Source organism: Petaurus breviceps, unplaced genomic scaffold (assembly GCF_028583685.1).
Source record: "Petaurus breviceps papuanus isolate PSGF00001 unplaced genomic scaffold, PetGlider_PUasm1.0 90747, whole genome shotgun sequence".
In the NCBI taxonomy this organism is placed as follows: Eukaryota; Metazoa; Chordata; class Mammalia; order Diprotodontia; family Petauridae; genus Petaurus; species Petaurus breviceps.
Genome location: NW_027187334.1, coordinates 1,107,224 through 1,123,272, shown reverse-complemented (window position 1 = coordinate 1,123,272; position 16,049 = coordinate 1,107,224). Strand labels below are relative to the sequence as shown.

The 16,049-nt window shown below is 37.9% G+C and overlaps 1 protein-coding gene across 1 annotated transcript in view; it reads right to left on the bottom strand.

Annotated features, from left to right (window-relative positions):
- Positions 1-2,032: 2,032 nt before the first annotated feature.
- LOC138145738 (connector enhancer of kinase suppressor of ras 2-like) overlaps positions 2,033-16,049 on the bottom strand; it is a 558,854-nt gene continuing 544,837 nt past the window's right edge. Inside the window, exons 20-22 of the mRNA XM_069067369.1 lie at positions 12,106-12,212; positions 9,472-10,813; positions 2,033-2,061 (exon numbers count right to left, since the gene is read on the bottom strand). Coding sequence (XP_068923470.1) covers positions 2,033-2,061; positions 9,472-10,813; positions 12,106-12,212 — 1,478 coding nt within the window. The remainder of the gene's footprint in view (positions 2,062-9,471; positions 10,814-12,105; positions 12,213-16,049) is intronic.

Sequence of the window (16,049 nt, the reverse complement as noted above, 5' to 3'; positions counted from 1 at the left end):
TTATAATCTATAGTAAGGATAAAAGTGTACGTTGATAGTGGGAGTTTAATATATGTTTATGTAATTGGCTTTTACCTAAGTGTATAGGATTTTTTAGGGGGGCATTGTTGATGTGAACATCAATTGAATAAAGTACTTCAATAAATGTACACTTCTGCACTGCATCTTTTTTTAAAATCCAGAACCAATTTTTTTTTGTGGTTGAGAAGAGCAAACAAAATTGATTCCCAAAAGAATAATACTGTTTGGTCATGCAATCTTGTGAACCTAGTCTCTTAGTCAACTTCTTGGTGTGCTATCTACATATCTTAGAGTGTTTGTCATAATGGATTTTCTATGGCAACTTAATAGTCAGTTTTTGTTAAATGTATGTTTCAGAAATGTATGATTGGGTTCTGTTGTGAGTGCAGAGGTTCAGAGGTCACAATTGGAGAGGTCAGAGTAGCACTGTACTCACAAATGTCCATGAAAAACTCATGATTCCTTTCCTTCCACTCTCTGAAGCTTTCTGCTGTAAAGTCAGGATCATCCAGAAGGCTGTCGATAATTTTTAGGTCTCTTTCTTTTGCCTGTCCAATGTCAAAAAGACATAGAATGTCAGGACTAGGAAATGTGTTATATTACATGTTACTCTTTATTTACTTTGTGTTGAGGAAAGATACAATATACCTCTACCAAAAAGACAAAATGTCATCTCTCTCTTACATTTCCTCACCTCATACACTTTCATCAGCCAACACGGGGTTCTACTGGAAATAAAACAATAAATACCTTACAAGTAGGGGCGGCCAGGTGGCTCAGTGAGTAAGAGCACGGGCTCCAGTGTCGGGATGACCTGGGGATCAAATCTGGGCTCAGATACTCAGCACCACACCCAGAAATAACTGGCCGTGTAACCTTTTAAGCAAGTTACTTAACCCCGATTACTTAAAAAAAAATACCTTACAAGTCAATTCTACCCTATCATTAGATGACAGTGCCAATAAGATTAGTTAATGAAAATCATGATAACTGGTTGGTTCCCCTCCCCCTCAAACTTTAGGAGCTTTATTAACTAATGCCTATTTGTAAATTCTTTGTGTCATCTTTAACTTGACACTAAATCTCGTGCTTTCTTATATTTACCTTGATTTCCACAGTGTATGATTTGTAAATTGTAAAATTTTAGAGATTATAATTCTATGCTTTCACAGTAGAAAAACAGAGAAGATGACTTACTTTTAAAGTACTCCTGAGCGCTCGGATGTGATGAAGTTTTTGATTGATAAATGGATCATTGCTTCGCTTTATAAAAGACCTCCTGAATTCTTGCTTAGTAGAAGGACGATGTTCTCCAAAGGCTGACAAACTGACTTTTTCCAAAGACCTGTACAGTTCTTGTAACCCATCAGAACTATCGCTTTTTTCCTTTGCATTTTCTGAAATACAGTTCACAAGTTCTTTTTACCTCCATGCAGAAAAATTTTGGTTTGGAAAATTAAGGACCCCGATAGATAAGAATTTCAGCCACACATATATTGTCGAAATTGAAACACAATGCCAGTCTGAGGGATTAGTGATGACATAAAGAAAGAATATAGTCATCCTCCCAGTGACAAGGACTGGCAAAAAACACATCGACGATATAAAAATCAAAGACAATATTTAGTTCAGAATACTTGCATCTCAGAAGTTTTTTTTAAAGACTGCAGTGTATAATGCTGGGGCCTGGTGTTAGGATAAGAAAAATTTTCCATTCTCAGTCAATAAATTGAAGAAATACGAAGTCGTAGCGAAAAAAAGTTTGCATCGATGGCTACTTTAAGAATTGATCCATCTAGTTTCTACTATGCATCAAAAAGGGTGATATTTAGTTCATCGATGATATTCTCAGCTAACAGACTAAAAGGTTTTTATAAGCACAGAGAGCAAATATTGAAAAAATGTTGTTTTTAAAGGTGGATTTAGTTCCATTGTTGGGCAGTACTGTAAGCTTTGAAGTCCAGACTATTTCTGTGGTTACAGAAATGATGTCAGCCTCCAAGGTTGTTGATCAAGAACTTCCAGAAGCGTCAAATTTTCCTAGGAATACAAGCAAACCACAACATGACTAAATATGGTCTTTCCACTTGCACACCTCAGGAAAGGATTAGACCAGATTCTGGACAGCAATAATTCTCCTTCAGTAATTAATGGACTTCCCTTTAAGAAACATATATGCCATGGTTCCAGGGAACTGGCTTGTAGACAGAACTGGAAGCTAAAATTACTACTAATATTTTTGTATTTCCTAACAGCAATTTATACCTTTTAAAAACTGAAACAAGAGAAAACAAGAAAAATGCTTAACCTCTCTGAGCCTTAACTACTTCTTCTTTGAGAATTGGGGAATTGGACTAGATGATCTTAAAGGTCCTTTCTTTTTATGACATTTTATGATCTACTCTAGATTTAATGCCCAACATATTTGACTTAAATATTAATCCCATTACTGAACAGGATAAAAATCATAGAATTCATACCTGAGGTATGAATTAGTTGTAGTTGTTTATGAGCCACTAGAGTGCCAATGTTTTGGTGAAGACAGAAAATATGCTCTCCTCTCACCAAAAAGGTCAGGTTCATAATCTTACTCATTCTTTAAAATAGAGCTTTTTGGGTTCATGGTCTCCTCTGGCAGTCTGGTGAAATTATAGACCCTTACTCAGAATAATTTTTTAAAATGTATAAAATAAAATGCATAGACTAAGGAAACCAATTATATTGAAATAAAATGTAATTTTTTTTCCCATCCAAGTTCACAGACTCCAGATTAAGAACCCCATTTTTAGGTTAGCATATAGAGGGGATAAAACTCCTGTCTTATTGGTGGAAAAACTGAGGTATGGCAAATAGTTGATCCATTTAGTTAACTAAAAGATCCCCAAAAGGAATACAGGATCCAAGACCTCAGCATCCCTATATCATTAGAGCTTTATACTTTTTAAATGATCATTAGTTAGTTTCAGATCATATCTGTTCAATTTGGTGGTGGTGAAAAACAATCCTCTTGGAAATGACCAATTTCCAATTTATAATTATGCTGCAGAAATTAGTCCTCCATTGAACAATCAATTTGTAGTCATGAAGATCATTCTGGTTTCTCAAAGGCTAATTCAGCAAAGTTCAAACTCTGGTAGATCTTGTTAATCTACAAAAGGTAGGCCTGATAGACTGTGTTTCTGTTGTATGAGGAACAGCCTAAGTTTAAAGAGACTTTATCTCCTAAAGGATGACCAATAGGTGGGGAATTCTTTTTGATCACAGGGTGTCATGAAACTATTAAGACATGAAGGTATTTGGGAAATGAAGAGTGAAATTGGCTAAAATGAACACCTTAATTTCAACTCTCTGGCATCTCTATAGTTCAAATGAACTTAGCTGTTCACAGAAATACTAAGGTAGTCATCTGAATGGACTTAGCTGTTCATGGAGGTACTAAGTGTTCATTTGAGTAAACTTAGCTGTTCACTTCAAATGAACTCTGCTGTTCACTGAGGTTTTAAGGTGTTTGGAAAGAGAAAAGCCAATTCCTATATACAGTATCTGAGAAAGTAATTTAAATTTTGGGACCATAGTTTACAATAAAGAAGAGAGAGGCTTTTGGCCAGGGACTGAGCGTTCCCAGTAAAGGCTAGTAAAATATATATGTGTATATATATATTTACTTTGAGTCTTACAAATCTAGGGAGTTTTAAAGCTTAGAAGGATGGAGTAGGGAGAAAACTGCCTAGGTTTACCTTCCAAACTAGATGTTATATAGAGTAGCTACAATACAATAAGAATAGCAGTAGAGATATGGCAGAAAGAATACTGGATTTGGAATCAGAGGACCTAGGTTCAAATCAAATCTCTGATGATTACTACCTTGTGACCCTGGGCAAGTCATTTAACTTCTCTTTGGACTCTTTCCTTCTCAATAAATAGAGGGAATTTGACTAGATGGTCTCCAAGATACCTCCTAGGTCTATATCTATGATCCTTTGACTTGGAATTGAATCCTGGATCTGCCACTTATTATCTGTATAAGCCTGGGCAAGTAATTTTCCCTCTGGTCATTAGCTCCTTCATATATAAAATGAGGTGGCTGAACTAGATAATGTCTCAGGTACTTTCTAGATATAAATTTATGATCTCTTCAAGCTGACAGGAAACAAAATCCACTAAATGAGTCAACAATAAAATTCATGGCTTCCTATGTCTCTTCATAACTTCAGCGAGTATGGGTGAGAAACCAGATGAACTAAAGATATTAAAGCAAGAAAACAAATTTGACATCAAGATATTTCTGAGATTTGGTGGAATGGGACACATGATTGGAATATGACTCTGGAAAGTTTCCTTATTGAAAAGGAGTAGAGTAGGTTAAAATGTGGTAGAGCAGAATAACACTCCATATTATGAAGATAAACTCAGTTTAGAAAATCTAGGAACCAGAGAGGTGGAGAACAACCGTGTAAAGGTCAACAGAGGCAGGAAAAGAAGTGATATTGTTATCAAGATATATGATCATCTGGATAAGAGGAATAAGTAAAAAGGGGAGGAGTTTGAGAAATATCACAAGTCTGGTGTGAAGGGATTATCATAGTAGTGATGGGGGATTTAATTTATGGAGTTTTCTCTCTCTGCCCAAATCAAAATAGCTAATAATATCTTGGCTCTTTCCTAATTTTAATTTCATTTTTTTAAAGATGAAAGAGCCAATGAGGGAACTGTTATTATAGACATTATTCTCACTAAGTCAACAGATATTTACTAATGAGGAATAAATACTATTGCTATTACTATAATTACTGTTTTTTGCTTTTTTGGAGGGGGGAGGGCAGGGCAATTGGGGTTAAGTGACTTGCCAAAGGTCACACGGCTAGTAAGTGGGTCAAGTGTCTGAGGCCGGATTTGAACTCAGGTCCTCCTGACTCGAGGGCTGGTGATCTATTTATTCATTGTGCCACCTAGCCTCCCCACTACAATTACTTTTACTAATATAATTAACATTCATATAGTGTTTATTTTGTGCCAGGCACTCTGCTAAGTGCTTTATAATTATTATTTCATTTGATCCTCACATCAACCCTGGGAGGTAGGTGCAAGTATTATCTCCATTTATAAATGGGGAAACTGAGGAAAACAGGGGTTAAATGACTTACCCAGGGTCACATGGCTAATAAGTGTCTAAGACTGGATTTAAATTAAAATCTTCCTGATTCCAGGCCCAATACTCTATCTACTGTGCCACAGTGATTTCTGGGGTGGAGATGATGGGAGCATTGGGAGAAAATGATCTCTCTTCATCTTAGAATTTGTGATGGAGAAGAAAAGGACAGCCACACATAATCTGATATATACTCTAGATTTCAGGTGAGCATATTTCAAAGGATCCAGAGAAAGAATAAGTAGGATCTTGTGCAGAATTATATAGACAACTCAAGAGGAATGAAATTCTGAATATACAGAGGAAAACAATCCAATGAGGAGGAAAAGCGGAACATGCCTGAAAAGAATGATGTGGAGACATAGGGAACTCATCAACTTAGAATTAAAAATAACATGTACAGAAGATGGATGCAAAGATGGATAAAAGAAGTCAGATATGAAAGTGTGGTGTACACTGTCAAGAGTGCTACAGCTTAGACTGATCAGGTAAGGAAATCTAAGGACAACATAAAAAGTGTGTATTTAAAAAAAAAACTATATTGGGCAAAAGAGGAAGATCAAAGAAGGGATAGGATTGATGGGGAAATGATAACGGACCACAGATACTCTTAATTCCATTTTCTCTCCCAAGGAGAATGACCTTTAGAGTACAAAAGCCCAACAGAAATGACTAATGGGGAGTTGATTAGTAATGGCATAAAAAGATAAGTAATGAAATAGTAAAAACATATCTAGCTATCCTTAGTGAACAAATTAAAGTAATAAAGGAAGACAAACTATGTTCCAAAGTACTAAAAGAACTGGCAGATAATTGGTGAGTCATTGCTACTGCTCTTTGAAAGATCAAGGAAAATGTTAGAGAAGCTAAAGGGTTAGAGAAATACAATTGTCCTGATGTTCATAAAAGAGAAGAGAGTAGAATCTGTCACTGATAGAGTTGTGTGTTTGCATTTACTTGGGTTTATCTTATATTTACTCATATGACCTGTTTACATGTTGTACCCTGTAGAACATAAGGTCCTTGAGGACTGGAGTAGTGGGTGCCCAATAAATTCTTTTTGAATTAAAATGAATTGGGCTTGACTTTGATTCCTGACAAAATTCTTGTATGTATTATGAAAAGAAAAGGCCAAAGAATATCTATAAAAGGGAAGCAGTTATCAAAAAGTTGCCTTATGAATTCTTTCTTCCAGAACTAGGTTAATTCCTTTTTGACCAGGCTACTAGATCCAGGGAAGGCTATAGATATCCCAGCATCTCAATTAGGAAGGAACCTCAGGGGTATCAAGTCCAACTTTGACATGAACAAGAATGCCTTCAACTTCACACATAACAGTCATCCAACTGTTGCTTTGAGTCTTCTACCAATAAGGAACCTACTTCCTGCTTATACAGTCCATTTCACTTTTGGACAGCTTTAATCATTGGGAAGTTTTTCTTTATATGGAGTCTAAATTTTTGTCTGTACTAATTTCTCTTTTTTCTCAGCCTCATAGAACAAGTAAATTTCTATTCTACAAGAATGCCTTTTGGAACTTTAAAGACTGCTATCATATTCCTCCTAAATTTTCCCTTCTTCAGGCTAAGCCCAGGATCATAGGAGCACAGGTTTGGAGCTGGAAGGGAACTTAGAGAATATGTAGCTCTTTCCGCTGTTATCATCTGCCTCTCCCAGTTTCTTTAACCAATATTCGTATGGCATGAATTAAAGGCCCTACACCATCTGGGTTATAATGAGCTCAAGCTTTTCCATGTCCTTCCTAAGACCTGACACCCAGAAGTAAAAACATAGTCGAGATGTGGTCCAACTGAACTATTACCTCTTTTGCACTGAATCTCTCTCAATGCAGCTAACTGCATTAGCTTTCTTTCATGTCAACAGGTATTCATCAATCATTTACTATATTTCAGGTACTGTGTTAAGTGCTGAGGATACAAAGAAAGTAAAAAATTTGGGTTCTGCCCTCAAGGAGATCACATATTAAGCTTGCAATGCACTAATCCTGCTTCCTCATTCAGATCTTTTTTTCATATGAACTTCTTTCTATCAACGCCTTGCTATCTTGTATTTCTGAGGTTGATTTTTTTGAAATCAAGTATAAGACTTGGACAAAATCTAGTAAGATGAAATTAAATAGGGATAAATACAAATTTACATAGGATATGGGGGAACCCTACATATCAGGGGAGTCTCCATACTAGGAGTTCCCTACACTGATAAAATCATAGCTCCATACCAAAAAAAAACCAGACTTCACTCTTACTTTGTCAAATTTTTTTTGGATTCTAACTCTAACATATGGTGTGCTGGATATCTCTTCTAAATCATGTCATCTGTTCAACATCAGAGGACCAAGGAAAGATCCCCGAACCACTTGTACTTGGGAACTTTATTACAAATATGAATTGAATTGTTGATGGTTACTCAATGGCTTTGGTCAGTCAACGAATTCTTAGCCCACTTAATTTTTACTCCTGTTTACCCCACATCTCTCTATTTTGTCCATAAGAAAAACATGAGAAGCTTTAGCAAATCCTTTGCTAGCACCTAGGTAAATTAATATCTACAGCATGCCCACCATTGGTGGAATTGTGAACTGATCCAACCATTCTGGAGAGCAATTGGGAACTATGCCCAAAGGGCTACAAAACTGTGTATGCCCTTTGAAGTAGCAATACTACTGCTAGGCCTATATCCCAAAGACATCTAAAAATGTAAAAGGACCTATTTGTACAAAAATTCTTATTGCAGCTCTTTTTTGTGTTGGCTAAGAATTGGAACTCAAAGGGATGCCCATCAATTGGGGAATGGCTAAAGAAGCTGTGGTATATGATTGTAATGGAATGTAAGAAATGACAAACAGGATGATTTCGGAAAAACCTGGAAAGACTTACATGAACTGATGCATAGTAAAGTGAACAGAACCAGGAGAATGTTGTACACAGCAATATGACTTAGCTATTCTCAGCAATACAAGACAATCCCAAAGGAATAATGATGAAGCACACTATCTGCCTCCAGAGAAAGAACTGATATTGACTGAATACAGACTGAAGCATGCTGTTTTTTACTTTCTTTCTTTCATTTTTAAAATTTGAATCTCCTTATACAAAATGACTAATATGGAAATGTTTGACATAACTGCACATGTGTAAACTATATCTGATTATTTACTCTCCCAAGGAGGGGGGAGGAGAGGGAGAGATAGAATTTGGAACTCAAAACTTTAAATAAAATGTTTAAAAAAGATTTTTATCAGGAACTTGTATAACAGCATACATGACTTCTCATAAAACTTTCAGCTGACAAAAAGCTAGGAGGGAGAGCTAATGCTAAGTTCCTTGAGGACAAGTATTGTTTGGTTTTGTCTTTGAATATTCAGCACCTAGCATAGTGCCTCGCATTGCAAATGCATAATAAATCATTGTCAAATTCCATTGCATTGAATTGGAGGACAAAATGAGGGTCTCAAAAGATTTCAAACTGATAGAACATTGTGCAGAAACTAAGATGAAATTTAATATGGACAAATACACTTACATTGGGTCCAAAGAATTAACTTCACACACATACCAGATGAAGTAGTATTTCTAAACTAGTTGAATAAAATCATTAAATTAATCATTAAAAGGTATTTTTGTTCAGGGAGGGATTGAATTGATGGCCTTCAAGTCAGATATTTTGAGGGGTTCTGATTAGAATTGGTTGAAGGAATAAACAAACCAATGAAATTAGAGATTTTTTTGAAGTGTATATAGGATCATGCAAATTTAGAGGTAGAAGGGAACTTAGAGAAATCTAGTCCATTGCCCATGCCTCATTTTTTAGATGACACAGCTGAAGCCCAGAGAGGCTAAGTGTCTTGTCTAAGGTTATATAGCTAGCTAGTAAGTAGCAAAGACAAGATTCAACCTTCACTGTCTCAGCCTCAGTGAAATCCTTAGAAAGGCTCAGCAAAGCCCTACAAAAAGCAAATTACATTTTCTTTTACTCCCATTGGCAAGGGCACATTAGGAAATAAAATGAGCTTGGCTATGGCCTTAAAGACATCACACTCTTGATAATGCCCTTCAAAGAAATGCTTCTTGCTTGTCCATGCTTTGCCATCCTGAGGTGTTTTAAGACCACAGATGACTAAGGAACAGGATCCTGAAGAAAGCTGGGTTACAGAAACATAGAGGAACTTTCCCATCCTAATAGGGACATTGCTAGATCCCCAACTGATGTCAGAAAATAAATTTGTTGAAGAAAATTCACTTTCTGGAAAACTGGCTTATTTTCAAATGAATAGATCTTACCTTCCTCATCGAAACTACTTTGTTTCTTAATGAGAAATTGGTCTTCCTCTATGTCTGTTAACTCTGATGCCTTCATTTGGCCTTTGCTCCTGACATCTCTGTTCCGAGGCAGACTCTGACTACGTTGCTTTTGGGGCCTTGCATGGGGCCCATGATCCTGCTGGTAGGGAATCAGTGGGAAAGGCCCTTCCTGGTCATTGATGTTGTATTTCTGGGCTGGCAGGGTTGCTTGTCGTCGCTTATCTGGTGACACGAGAGTGAGGCCGAACACATAATCATCTTCAATAGGACCAGTCTGGAGAAAATGAAGCCCCGAGCTTGTCAGTGGTGTCTCAATGAGGTCTTGCCAGGAACGCCTTTCCCCATGGAGCCTTCTGTGGCTAGATGAATCCCTGCTTCCTGTGGCTTCCTGTCGAGGGTCTTCGGTAGAAGAATAAGAATAAGTAGACTCACTTGAAAAGTGCCGACCATGTTTGGATTCCAGGCAAAAACCGGGGCTATGCTTGGATTCCAGGTATGGACTTGCACCACGTTTGGGGTCTGGGAATGGACTGGCACCACGTTTGGATTCCAAATATGGACTTGCACCACGTTTGGACTCCAGGAATGGGCTGGCACTGTGTTTGGATTCCAGGTATGGACTTGCACCAGGTTTGGATTCCATGAAGGGACTTGCACCACGTTTGATTTCTGGGAAGGGACTTGTAGCACGGTGAGTGGTTTCTCGGAAGGGACTGGCACCATGTTTGGATTCCAGGTATGGATTTGCACCATGTTCCGGGAATAGACTGGCACCACGTTGGGGTTCTGGGAACCGACCTGCACCCCGTTTGGAATCTGGAAAAGGACCAGCACTGCGCTGGAGGTCCAGGAACATGCTTGCACCTCGTTTGGGCTCTGGGAGTGCACTGGCACCCCGCTGGGTTTCTGGGAATGCACAAGCACCACGTTTGGTTTCCAGGAATGGATTTGTGCCAAGTGTGGGATCCAGGAATGGATTGGCACCATATGCGTGTTCCAGGAATGGACTTGGGCCATGCTTGGGATCCAGGAATGGACCTGCGCTTCGTTTGGGTTCCAGGAATGGACTTGGGCCACGTTTTGGTTCCAGGAATGGGCTTGGGCCACGTTTGGCTTCTGGGAATGGGCTTGGGCCACGTTTGGCTTCTGGGAATGGGCTTGGGCCACGTGGTGGTTCCAGGTATGGACTTGCGTGGTGTTTTGCTTCTGGGAATTGGCTTGCATGGTGTTTGCGTTCCAGGAATGCAGTCGAAAGGTGTGGGGGTTCCAAGTATGGATTCGAAAGATGTTTGGATTCTGGAAATGGACTTGAAGAAGTGCCCTAAAAGCAAATGCAAGTATCACATTATAACATACTATCATAAGAGAAGACTGTAGAAAAGTGTTGGATGACCAATAGAATTAAATATTACATAAATATTTTTGAAAAACAGGTTTTGTACTTTTCACAAGTGAGAAATAATTACAATAATAAGCACGATTAATTACCAATGGTCTCTTCTTATTTTTGATACATCCTTCATCCCAGACTTTACTGCTTTGAGATAGTACCAGAACATTCTATATAGTAACCAGGCTTGCTCCTAGCCAGTGAGGGCCTTGAGAAAGACATCGACATGCCCAGAAGAAAGTGAGAACCACTGTTCCTTTTTCTTCAATGACCAGATTTTTCAAGTCAAACAAGCAAGGACAAAAAGGCTGCCAGAACTATAGGGTGCTGCAGAACCAAAACAGGTTTAAAAAACCCCCAACACATTGTGCTCAGCTAATGCACCATCTTCATTAAAAAACAAAGAGGCAAAAAATCAGAAAAATACAAAGGGAGGGGTTTAACCTGTGTCCCAGTTGATAAGACAGCATCACATGGGTGAAAATCAGGCTGAACTTCCCCCATGTGATGTTGTTGCCTCAGTCATTCTGCCTTTGGTTCTGCTTGCATGAGGATCATGTCATTTACCCTGGAGAAAAATCTGAAAGAAAAATGGAGAACAGTCCTATCTGCATTTACAAGCCAATCTTCCATAGCCATACTTTAGCAGCTCTTTTTAATTTGGCAGGAGCTTCTTTCAGACATCATATTTTAATGCTCTTTTTTTTAAAGTGATGGGAAGAACAAAAATAAAAATTTATCTTAAAATGTTTTTGCTATAGTTTTACAAATTAATTTTTGTTTTAAACAAATGAGAATAGGATTTGAAATGAAGTCCCATGGTTTCATTTCAAATAGCTTCTTGGAAATGCATTTGTTTATTCCTGGACAATTTTGTTGAGATCCTTTCAACATTAGTATTATATATTTGAAAAATACACATGTGGAAAAATCTCCACTCTAGCTTTGTGGGACAAAGTAAGGAAGAAACAGGTCCCTAGACCGCTCTCTTCACCTTTTCCTCCATGGCTCAGATATGTCCTTGCTTTAGTTTGCCAACTGGCTTCTATCTTTTGGTCGGCTGGAACCGATGGTATCATTTTCCACTAAGGAGATCTATCCTGAGGTGCATGAGACTCTGCCTTCCAAAAGGAAAAACCCAAAACATTTCAAATACATTGAGAACAGGTTGTCCACACTTGGCTACTGGGACCTTGTTTCAAGACATGACATTTAGTACTTACTGAGGATGGTCGATGACCAACACTGACATCATTGAGAGCCATGGCACCTTCTAGTCTCAAGGTCAAAGAGCCTTCAGCATCATCATGATCACTTTCACTCCAGTAATCTGATAGGAAAAGATTTAGTTCTGAGTTAAAGTATTTACATGAGAATCCTTCTGGGGCTGATAACTTGTAGTGGCCCGCCCTGAATGCTCTGCTGGGAACTGCTACTAGATGGATGAAGAGTCTCTCTACTCATTCTCTTTTCCTAATTCAACACACACACAGGGGCACAACTGATGGTGACACTTATTCACTCAACTTTCTTGCATTAAAAGGCATTCCTGAGGCTATATTCCAACCCTTTGGGGACATTTAAAAGGAGACTGAAATTTGGGGGATGTTCAAATTAAAACCTGACATGTGGCATTCTCGGGACAATGATGATTCAGAATTAGATTGTAGCCATAGATATCCAGCATAGAGCATGGCGCAATAGGCTTTCTCTTTATTAGTTCTTCTCAAGGTTATGAAGAAGCCTACTTGATAACTACTTTGTGCTACTGAGAAAATGGACATCATGTAGTTAAAATAAATACGTGCACTGAAAAGATGGTTTGAAGTACATACAAAGTCCAGAACCTTAAGTGTTTTTGTACAATCGACTACCTTTTTTTAAAAACTAAAATCATCAGTATGAGTTTGAAATTCTACTTTGGAGCAACTGAGATAGAGAATCATTGAATTTAAGAACTGGAAGGATCTTTATCTAGCATGGTCCCCTCTTTTTATAGATAGCCATTGGAAGGTCTTAGAGGGGAAGTGATTTACCTAAGTTTCCACTGCTAGATAGTAGCAGACCTTGGCCTCGAATCAAGATCCCCAGCTTCTTGACTAGGGCTCTTTCTACTACACCATGATCCCATTCAAAGAAAAGGGCATGGCTTTTGAAATATTGTACCTCCCTGAAGAAGTAACCTATTGTCAGGTAGTGTTATTATATTGAAGTTTACTGTCTTAGAAATATTAATTTTTTTAAAAAGATGAAATATATGACTGACCTTCCCATTCATGATGCTTCTGAAACTTCCTACCGTGACTGAAGCAAATGCCAATAACATTTGCAAGGACAGTGGTGCTGCCAGTGATACTCCCAAACACCCAAATCACTCCACCATACAACCCGGTACGGTCTGGCTACTGGACAAATGCCCAAATACCAGAAAAGGCAATCCGACACTGCTTATACGACATAGTGAGAAAACATAAAATTGCAGACATACATATTCACTAATGATAATATAGACATTCATTATGTAGCACATGAACATTTCCACATTCTTTTGTGAAAAGTGTGAGTTGCTTTAGTGGAATTAGATAGTGGTTAGGGTATGGTCTCCATTTTGTCAATGGAGGCTTTTTGCAGAGTACATGAAAAATGAGAAGAATTCATAAAGCATTTCTGAGAAAATTAAGTGGAAAACACTTGGTTGACTGGTTTTTACCTTATTTACACATGTTATCTCATAAACAAGGAACCAAGACCCAAAAAGGCATTCAAGCTGTGCTTTAAGTCAGTGGTATAGAAGAAAACACCACCAGCATTCTGATTTAGCCACTGAATATGCTATGCAAAAGACAGCATCAATTTGAATTCCCTTTAACATCTCAGATTCCAGAAGTTTGAAAACCTAAAATTCTTTGAGATATTAGTTTGGTCATTCATTTATAAACATTAACGTTCCAAACCTTCTCTTTTCTCCTTAAGCCTCCCACAAACCTTCTCTTTCCACCTTCTCCACTGAAGTCTTTACCTCACACATTCCTGAGGAAATCAGGATTATTTGCCATGAGCTCCCTCTTTTCCCTTCCTTCTCATAATGTAACTCTTCTTCCTCATCTAACACTATCATGTCATTATCCTCCATTAGTTTCTCTTTAATTCTAGTCTCTGATGCAGAGGTAGACCTTTGTCAAAACTAGCCTAGGTATGTAAAGCACCCTGGAGTCCATCCTCTCCCATCTTCTTCCAGTAGACTGTCCCCATTATCATCCCACTCTTTAAGCTCCCCTCTATGAGGCCCAGGGTGGTACAGGAGAGAGAACTCTGGGCCTGGGGTTAGGAAGACCTGAATTCAAACCTGATCTCTGACACTAACTGCATGACTCTGAGCAAGTCACGTAACTATTTGCCTCAGTTTCCTCACCTGTAAAATGAGGGAAATAACAGCATCTACCTCACAGGGTTGTTGCCAGGAACAAATGAAATATATTTAAAAAGCATTTAGCTCAATGCCTGGCATGTAGTAGACATTACAGAAATGCTTAATCCTTCCTACTTGTTCCTTCCCTGCTGCCTACAAACATGGCCAAGTTTTCCCCATCCTTAATGCCCAACTCCACCTCTGTATTAGACTCTACCATCACTGCAACGTACTTTCTTTCTTAGCTAAACTCCTTGAAAAGGCCATCTATACATGGTGCTTTTCCTTCCTCTCATCTCATTTTCTTCTATTTGGGGAATGGGGAGTTTTTTTTTGATTTTCAATGTTTTAGTGACCCTTTTTTTTGCCATCACTATTGCTAAATCCTCCTTCTCAATTAAAAACTGAGAAAAAGAAAAAAAAAAACCCTTACAAAAAATAAACATTATCAAGCAAAATGAATCTACGCAGTGGCCGTATCTCGAAATGTCTGTCTTTTTCTGCCCTTTGTGTCCATTGCTTCTCTGTTAGAAGGTGAGTAATGCTTCGTCATAGGTCCTCTGGAGTCATGCTTGCTCATTGCATTATTCAGTTACCAAGTCTTTCAAAGTTGTTTTCCTTTGGAGCACTGTTGTTTCTATATAAATTGGTCTCCAGGTTCTCACTTCACTCAGCATCTCATCATACTACTCAGTATCCACTGAAATTGTCTGTTTCATCATTTCTTATGGCACAATAATATTCCATTCCACTCATAAACCACAATTTATTCAGGCATTTTTCAGTTGTGTAAGAGGCGATCTAAAGCAAACCCTTAAATTCGAGTTCTGTGCTTTTCTTTTTTTTTCCCCCTTTTAATCCTATCTGTGGGATCAGGATGTTTGTTTTGCCCCTGATTATTCCCTCCCAGTGTTACCTTCTCTCTTAGCTCTTTGGGAGGATTGTGGATCTCCAAATTCTTAATTGTTTCCATTTTGAATTTGAGTATTTCTACCCTAAACTCTGTGAGTGTATGTGTTCAACCCTTCTTTGTCCATTTCAGATAAGTGTGGTTCATTTGATACTTATGCCTCCCTTTCCTTCTTGTATATCTCAATTATGAGAAATAGCTAATTCTACCATGTCTTCATTCTTCTTACACTAGTATATTATTCCTTTTACCTTCCCTTCTCTTTCTCCTCTTCAAACCTTTAGAACAGAAACAATATACCTTAAGGGTCTTTGTTTTGCTAATTTAACTTCCTCATTCTCTTTGAAGACATTAAAGTATTGTAGCAAACTTGTTTCTTCTCCCCCTATTCCAATGTTAGCACTACATCATCATTCATTTCTGGCCAATTGGCCAGAATTTAAGATAAATTCTCTTGTGCATATATTTTAAAGTTCCTACATGGCTCTGGTCTTTTAATAGGGAATGCTTAAAAAGACCTCTATTCTAGAGGGGTCAAACATGCAGCCCAGGAACCTTACACAGACTACAATACTCCTGAGTGTGGTTTGAACCAGATTAAAGTATAACTGGAAAATATTTAACGATATAAGTAAAAATACAACAAAATAAGTAATACTATGCTTTAGTATTAAATTTTAAAACTAAGTCAATATGCGGCCCACAGTGAGCCTTGTGTATAAATGAATGGTCCGCATTTCTATTAGAGTTTGACACCACTACTTTATTCCATTAAAGATCCATTTTCCTCCATACGATTAATACTCAGCTTTACTAGGTAAGTTTATTCTTGGTTGTAAGTTTATCTC